Source organism: Antedon bifida, chromosome 7, assembly GCF_963402885.1.
Source record: "Antedon bifida chromosome 7, ecAntBifi1.1, whole genome shotgun sequence".
In the NCBI taxonomy this organism is placed as follows: domain Eukaryota; kingdom Metazoa; phylum Echinodermata; class Crinoidea; order Comatulida; family Antedonidae; genus Antedon; species Antedon bifida.
In genome coordinates, this window is record NC_136232.1 from 2,556,352 (window position 1) to 2,569,686 (window position 13,335).

General features: G+C 33.7%; 2 protein-coding genes across 3 annotated transcripts; one reads left to right on the top strand and one right to left on the bottom strand.

Moving 5' to 3' along the window:
* Positions 1-53: 53 nt before the first annotated feature.
* LOC144847554 (ER membrane protein complex subunit 10-like) lies at positions 54-2,534 on the bottom strand. The gene is made up of 7 exons (XM_078703975.1): positions 2,413-2,534; positions 2,102-2,165; positions 1,720-1,838; positions 1,354-1,470; positions 1,035-1,216; positions 744-840; positions 54-607 (listed from the first exon to the last, which is right to left on the bottom strand). The coding sequence occupies exons 1-7, from the start codon at positions 2,491-2,493 to the stop codon at positions 539-541; spliced, it is 729 nt and encodes a 242-aa protein (XP_078560101.1). The 5' UTR covers positions 2,494-2,534; the 3' UTR covers positions 54-538.
* A 49-nt stretch (positions 2,535-2,583) lies between these two features.
* Positions 2,584-12,049, top strand: LOC144847556 (uncharacterized). Of its 2 annotated transcripts, none has more exons than XM_078703978.1 (6): positions 2,584-2,756; positions 3,568-3,692; positions 9,563-9,677; positions 10,169-10,302; positions 10,716-10,792; positions 11,279-12,049. In XM_078703978.1, exons 1-6 carry the CDS (start codon positions 2,685-2,687, stop codon positions 11,380-11,382), a joined length of 627 nt encoding a protein of 208 aa, XP_078560104.1. In that variant the 5' UTR covers positions 2,584-2,684; the 3' UTR covers positions 11,383-12,049. The 2 variants fall into 2 exon arrangements, with proteins under 2 accessions (XP_078560104.1, XP_078560103.1); XM_078703977.1 differs by lacking the exons at positions 2,584-2,756; positions 3,568-3,692 and adding exons at positions 7,989-8,027; positions 8,911-9,035.
* The last annotated feature ends 1,286 nt before the right edge of the window (positions 12,050-13,335 follow it).

The window sequence follows — 13,335 nt, forward strand, 5'->3', positions numbered from 1 at the left end:
GTACAGAATGCTTGGTTTTGTAAACTCCATTTCACAATAAAGACGATAATATCCCAAGTTGTTTTTATTTTATTGTTTTGTGGTGAAAACCTTATAAAAAATGTTTTCACATTTACATAGATGGTAGTTATATACTAATGTTTATGAAGTTTCATATTGATCCTAATTGGCATATTCGAGAAACTTTATCGTTATAGTATAGTTTGTTAACTCTGTGTTCTGCACGCAACGAACAAGCCAAGTTTTTAGTTAATGTTTACAAAACGAAAAAGCTTTCCTAATCGAATATGCCAAAAATACCTATAGGTGGCCATCATGCACAATTTTTAACGAGGGGATTATAAATTATTTTCTGTTTATTTTTTGTATAGAGAATTCCAAACCAGGGTTTCATTTAACAGCATAATTTGAATTGCACTCCACAATGTATTCATTACTATTTGCTTTAAATAACTTCATTTTTAATGTATACACCCGTATAAAAGTTGATGTTGATTTTATTGTAAAAATTAAGCCAAGAGATTGTTGTTCTAATTGGTCATCCTCTGCCTTGCTCTCCTCCACCAGATATCATCATAAATAGTACAATAGGAACTATGTACATCCACTGTAAAAGAATATATTATATGTAAATGTAAGCCCTACACTTTACATTACACAATACATGGTCCTATTATCACTATCTTTGATTCTGAATCAAATATGTCAGCCTATTGTGTTGTACACTACAGCATACTACTTACATATTTAGCCAGAAATGACCTATTATCTGCTCCACCACCTTTGGCCTTTTGTAGTTTTTCATCTTCTAACTTTTGTATAAAAGTTTGTGTGTCTGGTCTGTAAAAGAATGTCTATTTGTATAAATCTCAAGTTATATTTATTTACTATGATTGCATATTAATGAGGGTAGGCTAGGCACAAGAATCTATTTTATTTTTCGGTTAGATGGTAGATAGAATAGGCTTAAAGCTATGCTATATCTTGCAGTACACCCTAGTATGCCTAGGAGTTGTTCTGGGCACAAAACTTACACAGGTCCTGATACAGTAAGTGATAATGTGACAGTTGAGTTGAAATCAGTGAGCAAGCTACTGCTGACAGTATTGCCTTGACACGTTCCCTGTGCTGGACTTATGATCACGCTTAGAACATTTCCTGATTGGTCAGCATGGATTGTGATGTCATCGCTGATATGCGACTCAACTAAAGAACACTATGTAAAAACATATGTGAATAATATTAATATGGAATTGACTATTAGGCTAAAATTAAAATTTATGTACAACAGTATATAAAGATAGACCAATCAATCAACTACAGAAAAGAATGGGATTTATTCAAGGTACTTACAGCTTTTGTGAAAGTGTAGACATAATCGTCAGCCTCGGAGAAGTCATCTTCATCAAAGGATTCGGATAAATGTGTAGGTACTCTAACTCTATAAAAGCCACCCTTTTTAGCGAGAGCCTGCAAAATAGAAACAGAATGAAAAAAATTACTAGAAATCCACTTGTTAAGGGAGTCGCTCTACGCAAATTAAGTTTGTATGTTTATTCACAATACAATTTTGGATGGAAAATATAAATATTTATTGGATATGGGTCCTCATTTTATATGAGTAAAGAGTCATTTTAATTCATCCCATAGTTTAAAAGACTTTGTATTTGTTGTTTTTTCATTTTATGTTTCAATTTAAAGTTTTGTATAGAAATTTACTTTTAGTTTTCCTTGCTCTGCGGAAGTTAATGGAATGGAATGAGTAATTGTTCCGGGTCCCATTTTAAGCGGAGAACGAAAGTGTATACTGGCACGTCTCGTAAATACTGCATCGGGACCTGTAAAGTAAAGATTCAATTAAATATGTATCAAATTGTAGTAGTTATGGGAATGTTTTAACACAATAATTATTAATAGGAATAATACTAAATATCTTATCCTTGTGTTTGCCGAATTAAAGAACTTATGTGGTCAAGCCTGTACTTTATATTTAGTTATAAATATATACTGTAGTTAAACCAATGAGTTTAATCAAATTAAACAAGGGAGCATCCATATATAATTATTAATAATTATAAAAATATGGAACACATTTTCAAACCTGTTTCAAAGCTGTGTTCAAGCGGTAAACTTAGACCACCAACAACTGGATCATCAACTGAAACCTAGAAATAAAAGGTATATATGGTATCATTATTGCGCAAACCAAAAAGTAACCTAGGCTCCTTCTGTGGCCTATATATTGACACCACAAGCATTAAGCAACCCGACTGCCCTCCTTAAACTTAACAGACTAGCCTACCTAGCTAGGCCTAGGCTAGACCGTAGGCCTAAAGCTAAAGGCTATCGTGTATTACAAAAATCTAGGTAAACACATATTATAGTATAGTGAATAGTAAAGCATTTACATACTTTTTTGCTAAATACAAACGTGTAAAGAAATGCTTGCAAACAAAATACATGAAGAGCGAAATTCCGCAAGGAAATCTCCATTTTCTTTTCTTAAATACTGCCCTCTATTTTTTCTACAAGAAAACGAGTAAGTGGGTAAGTCTTTAAAAATCGTACATATGTTGTCCGTACATTGTCGATGTTAAACGCTATATTAATATTATACAGATTCGTACATTTTATCAATTTTATCCCAAGAGGACGATAGCAACATTTTGGAAAACATTTTGAAGATGGCAGACGTTGTACCGACTTCAGCGAAAAAAGCTGATGAAATACTTGAAGATGAAACATTAGCAGAAGAGGTACAATATAAAGTGTTTAATGTTGTATTCACTGAACTGTTTTGAAGTATCAATATATTGCACAATTTAGTTTAAAGCTCATTCTCACGACGCGTTATAGGGCTAGGCTAGACTCCTTAGTCGCCGAAGGCGGGATAGATAGGCAGTCGCCGCGGCCTAGCTAGGCCTAGCCTAGCCTAGGCGTAGTTCAGCTAACTAAGCAGGGATACGGCCCATCATCAGCCTAGCTTGCCCAAACTTAATTTCATTGTCTGTTAATCATCTAGGCCCATATTTACTAATTTAAGCAAAATTATAAATAAATATGATCATGTTTATTGTTATGGTCATCATTATTAAATCATATATAGGCCTAGGCCTAGCCTAGGCTAGCCTATACTAATAGGCCTAGGCCTATACAAAAAATCAGTGAAGTGAAAAACAAACGCATCCATAATGATATTGTTATTTAAATTAGGCCAAACAAGGCCCCAATATATTATTTATTATTAATAATAAACAGCTGTGGGATTTGTTGATAGGTCAGGCAGAAAGAGTTAGTAACAGCTTTAAATTTGGGGGAAATTGTGTACATTTTATTAACCATTCATTTATCTGATCACTTATTTTTTTTTATAAAATTTAATGACAAAAAAGATTGACGTTTCGGAACCATCATGGAACCATTCTTAAGAACAATTGAGTAAAAACATAAATTAATGAAATCAACACAATTTAAAGTTTGTTATTTAAATATTGTTACATTTTTTTTCATCGATTCGAATTCAGATGTCTAAAATGTTATAAAACTGTTATTTTGTCGTTTTTTCAGAAATTACTAGATGAACTGGAGAATGAAGAGCTTCCAAGTCATATAAGAGAAGCAAGGTTGTCTGAATTAAAGGAACAAGTGCAACAATTTCAGAACCTTAAAGAAAAAGACTATGGAAAGTATAGGTATATAATGCCACTCATTTTTAACAGATTTACCTACTGAAACAATGGAATCACCCACTAAAAATATATTCTTTATTTCACAACCAACAGTGCAAATCACCAATTACAGGTTGATAATAAAATATACATTAAAAAAACACACACAAAATGTAAACAATTTTTAATAATATCGTTCAAAATACTGTAACATTTAAATTGAAAAAGGCTACAGTTAAAAATAGCTAAAGAATTATTTGAAACAAGACAAAAAATATATAGAACGACGTACAGTATGTATGTTTTGTTTTCATTTTTTTCTGTGATATATGCAATCATGGTTGCTCTGACCTTATACTTTTATGGCTACCTACTGAAAAAATAGAACCACCTACTAACATAAACAGGCAACCACTACCTGTGATTCAGTACTGTATTAACCGCTAACATAACAAAAATCAACCACTAATTATGGGAGGTGACATGGCTATTCTATTTACTTGGTGAGCCATTGTAATATATTTTTCAAATAATCAAATTTTATTTTTTAGTGAAATAGTAATTTCACACGCCCACTTATAAATATTCATTTATAAACATAACCCATCAACCAATCAAAATAATTTGTTCACTGAACTGTAAAATTACTTCGCTGCTTCGATCGTAACGTAGGTCCGAGCAGTTTACCGCGAAACTTTGAATTAAAAAATCGATATTTTGCAAGTCAAGGTAGGTACAAAATTTGAATTTTTCTTAATTACGCAATTAGCTAACGAGTATGGGCCACGTGCAAAAGCCCAAAAAATCTAAATTTAAAGAGATATACTTGTAATTTATGATTTATATGGTCTTTGATAACTGGCCAAACAAAAATAATTTGTTCGTCTGATGCTTACGTCATCGAACGAATACAGGGCAAGGTGAGCGAATACTAGGTCACTAAAATCCAGTTGGGTTCAAAATTCGCCCGGTTGGTGGCGCTATACAATTTTTTAATAATATACTGTTTTTGGGTGATTAGATGCTTCTTAGCCGTCTTAATTAGGCGTTTTAACCAAATATAACTCAATAAAACAGTTTTTTATTCAATAGCTATAGGCCTAAATATTTAAAAAATTAAATAAACATAAAAATTAAATGTTAACTTTTTTTTTTTATTACAGATTTATATCAAGAATTAAATCAAGAACATTAAAAAAAAAATTAGTACGTGAGGTATATGTCGTAAGCACACACGTGTGGGCCTGCTAACTAATGTTATTTAATTGGCATAATTAATAAACATTATTGTAATAAATATTATTCAAATAATAATTAAATGTTCTTTTTTTTTAAAGGTTATCCACAGTCCATCCTTCAAATAATTTAAACAGTATTTATATTTGAAATATTTACACATTGAACAGTACGTGTACCGTTTATTTTATACAGAGTGTAAATTATATTTTTAATATTTAACAATAAATATATAACATTTACAAAGAAAACATTGTTTATTACTTATCATTTTTGTTTGTTGTAATTAACATTTGTATTGGAATCCTTCGAACGAGTGTAGCATCAGATATTTTCCCGTGTTAGGATTGGATCGTATAAAATCAAAGATCCATTCTGACATCAGAGAAACGACATCAATGAACATACTGATGCTGAAACATCTAAATCACTCATGTATACAATACAGATAAGTTGCTTTTTTAACCCTAAGTGTTAATTGTTTAATGCTGTTGTTTGGCATATTTATTTTAACCGTTTTGATGTTGCGTTTTATTGTTCAATGTCATTTATTTGTGTTTAGTATTGTGAAAAAAAAAAACAGTTTAAAAAAATAAACCGTTCATCGTTATTAAACTTTAGATATGCCTGGACTACAAGACGGTAAATACAGAAAGTATAGCCAGGAGGTTGTCCGTATTGCCTGTGGGCGGGTAAGGAAGGGGGAGCTTTCATATGGGGCAGCTGCTCGAATGTATGGCATCCCTAAATCAACAATTCGGGATAAGTGCAGCGGCAGAACCCCCATCGAATCGACTCAAGGACCAGACCCGATTTTATCGAAGAAGGAAGAGGAACAGCTAGTGGAATGGGCGATAGGGATGGCGAAGATTGGTTATGGAAGGACGATGATGGAGATGAAGAAAGTAGTTAAGAAGTTTCTGGATGCCGATGGCAGACCAAACCCCTTCGTCGATAATCTGCCTGGACGTCGATGGACGCGTAATTTTTTACGTCGTCATCAAGAACTATCGATGCGCCTACCTGAGGCACTAGGAAGGGAACGTGCTGATGTGACGGTCAATAAGATCCAGAGGTGGTTCAGGGAGTGTTCCGACTACATGGTGGAGAGCAAGAACGAGGAGGTCTTCGCTGACCCTCGTCGTCTGTTTAATGCAGACGAAATCGGCTTCCCTCTCCAAGGGAAGACCGAGAGGGTCATTGCACCCAAGGGGGCAAAGAATGTCTACCAACAAACGGCATCCACCCGGCAACAGATCACGGTCGTGGGTGCATGTAATGCAATAGGGCAATACATTCCGCCGCTGATCATATTTCCGGGTGTTCGGTTTGCCTATGACCCCCTTGATGGTGCACCAGCCGATTCGTCTTTTGCAAAATCGAAGACCGGCTGGATGAATTCCGAAATCTTTTACGAATATATAACAAACCATTTTCATCCTTTTGTTCGATCACTCAACATTCCATTTCCTATTATTTTATTTGTGGATGGGCACGTATCGCACATCAACTTAGAGACGGCCGACTTCTGTAAAGAAAATGACATCATTCTTTACTGCCTACCATCACATGCCAGTCACATTATCCAACCTCTTGATGTGGCTGTGTACAAGTCGGTCAAGGCGTCTTGGTACAACTGTGTACGCGAGTACACCATACAACATCCTGGTCAAGTTGTCACCAAGCAAGCCTTCTCTTCGGTGTTTGCGGAGGCATGGAAAGAGGGCGCAAAATCGAAAAATGCCATTTCTGGATTTCGGAAATGTGGTTTATTTCCATTCAATCCTGCCGCCGTTGACACCGACAAGCTACTGCCCTCCACCGTTTACCACGACCACACGTCATTAACACCAGCATCTACTTCCACCAACACCCCAATACGACAACCACCAACAACAACATCAACATCATCACCTACGAAGACCGCCCTTCTTGCTCTGGAATCCGCCATCGGTCCTGACTTGATTGCCACATACCATCGTCGGCTTCGAGAAGGGTACGATGTGCCGGATCCCATGTACGAAACATGGAAAAAACTTAACACCGTTGACCGACCACCTCACGACATCCCAACAACATCAGGGACGTCACACACCGTTCCCCTTCCTAGGCGACCATCAGCCTCGGTAGGAAGGCATCCAGAAACTTCGTACACTTCGCCATCCCTTGCGCAGCACTTGGTCTACCCAAGAAGGGAATATCAACAAAAAGCGAACGCAAATAAAAAGGTGCTGCCGAATGTAATATCGGGAACAATATTTCGGGAAATGCTGAGGGAGAAGGAAGAAAAGAAGAGGGAAGAAGAAGAAGCAAAAGAAGAAAGAAAGAGAGTCAGAGAAGAAAAACGAATGGAAAACGAAAAAAAAAAATTAAAAACCAAAAAAAGAACACAACAGATAGATGAAAACATCTGCAGCAAGTGCAAAAAGAAGTATGACGACAACCCAGATGTATGGATCGGTTGTGAGGGCTGTCCACGCTGGTACCATCATGCGTGTACAGACATTACTGACTTGGACAGCATGACCAATGAGGAGTTGGCAGAGCTTGACTGGCGATGCGAGAGATGTTTATGATAGCTGGAAAATAATGAATATAATAATCTTTAAAAAAAAATAAAAAATAAAAAAAAATGGATGAGACAGTAATTGTCCAAATAGAAATGTGTGTATGTATATATTTATTTTGCCAACATTTATTACCATTTTAGCAAATAATATCATTGCTCAATTAACATTCTTCCATTCCAATCAATCATATTTTTACACAGTACATGTAGCTACTATAAACTTAAGGATAAATTCCTGAAGACAACGGGATGTTTCAACATAATATCTATAGTATTAACCACTTCAATAAAGTTAATTATTATTTTATTCACAATCTTTTAATTGCTGTGACTTAAATTTTTTTTTTCAAACATGCCATGTTGAAAAACAATAAAATTCAACAACGTTGCCCAACAATCTGAAATGATATAGTAGGCTACAGAGTATTATGAATCAGTCAGAATTCCCTACAGACAGTACAGGTGCTTAACCTTGGATGGTGTTATCAATCTTATTCATTCACCAGCTGCTGTTGATGTGCCAATAAATTATGTTCAAATACCAGCCTATTCCTGTAAAATATATATATATTAATTATATATGACATTTAAAATGAACAAACAACTAGTATGCCATTATAACGTTACATTGCAAACACAAAGGATTCCCTAGGCCGAACTTCCGGGTTTCTATGCATATTGCACGCGACACGGTTACATTTCGAGCGCCTTTAAAACTATAGAGGGCGTGTGCGAATATTGGTACTAACGATGCGAAAAGTGAAACAACCGGACGAATTCTAGGCCGCGAGGTGGTGTCAAATTACAAATAGGAATATTTTTTAAATTAAACGTCCTTTTTCAATATTATTTCTGGAGTATGTATATCAATAAATTTACTTTATATTACTACTATAATTTTTTTCCTCAACAGTATTTTTTTTTCTAAAATTACGAAATTATCAAGGTCGTGTGAAATCTGGGCCGTATACCCTAGGCCTAGGCCTAGCCTAGGCTAGCCTATACTAATAGGCCTAGGCCTATACAAAAAATCAGTGAAGTGAAAAACAAACGCATCCATAATGATATTGTTATTTAAATTAGGCCAAACAAGGCCCCAATATATTATTTATTATTAATAATAAACAGCTGTGGGATTTGTTGATAGGTCAGGCAGAAAGAGTTAGTAACAGCTTTAAATTTGGGGGAAATTGTGTACATTTTATTAACCATTCATTTATCTGATCACTTATTTTTTTTTATAAAATTTAATGACAAAAAAGATTGACGTTTCGGAACCATCATGGAACCATTCTTAAGAACAATTGAGTAAAAACATAAATTAATGAAATCAACACAATTTAAAGTTTGTTATTTAAATATTGTTACATTTTTTTTCATCGATTCGAATTCAGATGTCTAAAATGTTATAAAACTGTTATTTTGTCGTTTTTTCAGAAATTACTAGATGAACTGGAGAATGAAGAGCTTCCAAGTCATATAAGAGAAGCAAGGTTGTCTGAATTAAAGGAACAAGTGCAACAATTTCAGAACCTTAAAGAAAAAGACTATGGAAAGTATAGGTATATAATGCCACTCATTTTTAACAGATTTACCTACTGAAACAATGGAATCACCCACTAAAAATATATTCTTTATTTCACAACCAACAGTGCAAATCACCAATTACAGGTTGATAATAAAATATACATTAAAAAAACACACACAAAATGTAAACAATTTTTAATAATATCGTTCAAAATACTGTAACATTTAAATTGAAAAAGGCTACAGTTAAAAATAGCTAAAGAATTATTTGAAACAAGACAAAAAATATATAGAACGACGTACAGTATGTATGTTTTGTTTTCATTTTTTTCTGTGATATATGCAATCATGGTTGCTCTGACCTTATACTTTTATGGCTACCTACTGAAAAAATAGAACCACCTACTAACATAAACAGGCAACCACTACCTGTGATTCAGTACTGTATTAACCGCTAACATAACAAAAATCAACCACTAATTATGGGAGGTGACATGGCTATTCTATTTACTTGGTGAGCCATTGTAATATATTTTTCAAATAATCAAATTTTATTTTTTAGTGAAATAGTAAAAGAGAAAGATATATTAGAAGTTACCACCAACGAGAGGCATGTGGTAATTCACTTCTATCATGAAGATTTCCGTCGATGTGCAATTTTTGATAAACATCTTAAGGTAGTTTGTGAATTTCATTATGATCAGGAAGATTAACTCTTTCTTCCCTTGGAGAATTAACCTTTTTTTGTCCGGTTTCGGCAAATAAATCTTCGTTTTTTGTGACGCTCCACATGGCTATGGACAAATCTTTTTACTTGATATGCGTGTAGTTCTGTGGTGCGTCGTGAAAAAGCTAGTGCTGTCTGATGTGAAAGATCCTTTACACTGATTTGCTATACTTCTCATGCTAAAAATGCAATCTGGCGTTACAACTCTGTCGGACCCCTGTAAATTTAACGGTCGACAATAAAAATGTCCAGAAATCACGATATAATGAGCATACCATTACAATTTAGTCCTCGTGTATAATCCCAACTTTATCCCAATTTCTATAAATATAGTTATTATTCCATCTAGGCTTTAAATTGTATTGAAGACATTTCTCTGTGTCCTCTGCTTGTAACTAAATACAGTAATCAACTAATTTTGGATGATTTGGTTTTTTTCAGACGTTATCTGAAAAGCATTTCCAGACCAAATTTTGCAAAGTTGATGTTAACAAAGCAAAGTTTTTTGTAGGGAAACTAAAGGTTCAAGTTTTACCTACTGTAATATGCTTTCGAGATGGCATAGTTATTGACCGGTAAGTAAAGAATATTGCACAGCCTGGCCTGGCCTAAGATGTCTTATTTTTTCAATGGAAAGTGTAACAAAAAAAAAACTTTGTTGAGGAATTAAATTAACATGACAAGTTTTCAAGTCGTCTGGGAAGCCAACCAATCGAAAATTGTAATGTAAAAGGACATCAAAGCAAACTCTTACACTTCATTTCACCATGTTTAGGACATGTGCGCCGCCCCCTCCCTATTTCCAAATCATCAAAATAAAATGCCTCGAATAACAATACAAATCCAAAGCTAAGTCAGATCAAATCATCAGAAACTTTGGATGGTACGGTGTGTTGTAATAGTCCCAGTATCTGTTATCACCAATATATATGTATATGTATATTAACAGTAGAAATTCATAGTTAGTTTATTTTTTATTTTTTTTCAGATTAGTAGGGTTTGAAGATTTAGGAAACACTGATGACTTTACAACAGAACAACTAGAAAGAAGAATAGCTAAATCAGGTTAGCATTAACAAACAGATATTATAGTTCACCATAATATCTCTGGGTATCACTCATGTTAAGCTGCATTTCACTCCACACAACTATGTACAGTAGTCTACAGCATATCAATCTTTATGTTCCATCATAACAAACATATTTAAGATAGAGGATGTACAACAGAGGCAATGTACTTAACAGCATTCTGCACATGCTTATGTTTGTGTGCACAGAATGACTTTTACACTCAACAGCTCCATAGAAAGTGGTGGGTCACTATTAAGTATTATTATTATAGCTACTTTAATGGGTCACTGCCCAATGCTTCTGCTAAATAATAATGCTGCTATGTTTGAGAATTATTCTAAGAATTTACATTGTGAATGAAAGATATTTTAATTAATATCATGATTACATTTTAACTAGTAATAAAAATGTGATGCGTATTTTTTTCAAGGTGTAATTCGTCTGAATAGCATATAATTTTATTTATTTATATTTTTCAAGGTGTAATTCAACTTGGTGATGTTCAACCAGTAGAAAATAAGAGCATTTTTGGCTTTGCAAGAAGATCAAAAACCAGTGACAGTAGTGACGAAGAGGATTATTGATGACAAGAAATTCAACACTAGAATGCTGTACTAAATATTTTAATGTTATGTAATATACTGCTTGATCACTGAGAATGTATGAGCAAGGAGTTAAGTACAACTCCCTGCTATGTACGTGTCCTTCTACTGCAATTCTTTTTGTTACTATAAAGACTTTTAAACCGCACAATGGATTGAAATAACACTTTACGTGTGTTTCTAGAGTTCCTACCTGTTGGTCTATATCATATCCAAGATCATGTTTTTAACTTGGCAAAATAAAATTTTGCTAAGCATGCTTTGCTTGTTAGCAGGAGAGCATCTACAATTTTTAAGTTATCAGAAAAAATTGATATATTGGTCACGTCACAAATGCTTATTATATTAAAATCTGACTTATAGCACGCCCTTTTCTTTTAACATGGACCAAAATATAAAGTAGTGAGCCCTCTCCCTGATTTTTACTCAGTACTTCACTCAGTTTCTGAGTGTTTTTTTTTTGTTTGTGTCCACCAAACCTACCACACTCACTGGTTGCTGTTGTTTATTCTTTTTATGTATTAAGTAATCATAAAAATGTATTGAATGACTGTGATGTATTAGGGGAGTGGGTGATGAGAGCGTCAGGTCAGACATGGCTGACTGACTTACTATACATCTGTGCGAATAAAAATAGATGATTAAAATATCTTCATTGTCCATTGAGTTCAATCAATGTTTTTTTTTACAAGGATTGGTTACTTCTTCTTCTTCGTATTTGGAGCCAACTTCAAATGTGAAGACTGCTCATCCAACTCTGTTTTGCTAGCTCTACATTATTTGGTTATGTGGTATTATTCTATTTATTTATTCTTTTACAGAGAGAAACTGACTCTTATTTATTTTTTTTTTTTTTTTTAGTGACTGTTTACCTGCTTATTACTTGGCAAAACAGAATTTTGCCAAGTATAGTAAAGTACTTGCTTTGTATGTTTGTTTGTTAGCACAATAGCGCCTACAATTTTCTGAATTTTTTGGTGTAAATAGGCATATACTTACAGAACATGCCTATTGAAATTCAAGAAAATCAGTTAATTAATAACTTCACAAATAAAATATTGCCACAGAGGACGCATGTTGATATTTCAGCCCAAGTACTTCACTCAGTTTCTGAGTGCTTTTATTATTTGTTTGTTAGGGTCATGATGATTGGTCAATTACAGACTAAAACTAGATCATAGTACAGCATGCTCTGCCATTTTCCTTTAGAAAAAAAGCTCACATTTTTCATTATAGAAGTTTGATATTATAAATGGGACAAAAATACAGCACTGTTCTTTGGCCTGAAACAGTGCTACTGCCACCTATAGCCAATCAAAGTTCTCTCACACACATCATGGATAAAATAAGTACAGGTACTTATTTTATCCATACACACATATAAATCATTTTCAGAGAGTTGTAATTAGATAATTTGTGTGAGGGAAAAAAATCACCAGAAACACCAGAAAATTACTGTAAAGATTTTTTTAATAATTACAAGACGAAATTAATTTATTTCAATCTTACATGATTTACTTATATTAGTAAACAAAGTGTGTAGCTATGTTGTCTGACTTGATGTATTGATTGGGAGAATCAACTCAACTTTAATATTTATATTTTAGTAAATATTATTATTCACATAATATAAAGAGTTTTAAAACTTCTCATATTATTTGAGGCATATAATTGTGCCAGTAAAAATCTGGAAACTATCTTTTAATTCTAGTAAGTAGGGCACTGCTATAACCGGTTCATCGTACAAGTAGGCCTGCTACTAATATAATTAATATTCATTTATGATATCAGATTGTTCTTACAACATAAACAGTTTCATAGGCTATTTATAGTACTCATGTTTCAGTGACCGTAGATAACTTTTGTTACATGCGGAAATCTAAAATAGGCCTATTATCATTTTATAAGAAGGCTGTTATCTATATTAGTAAAATA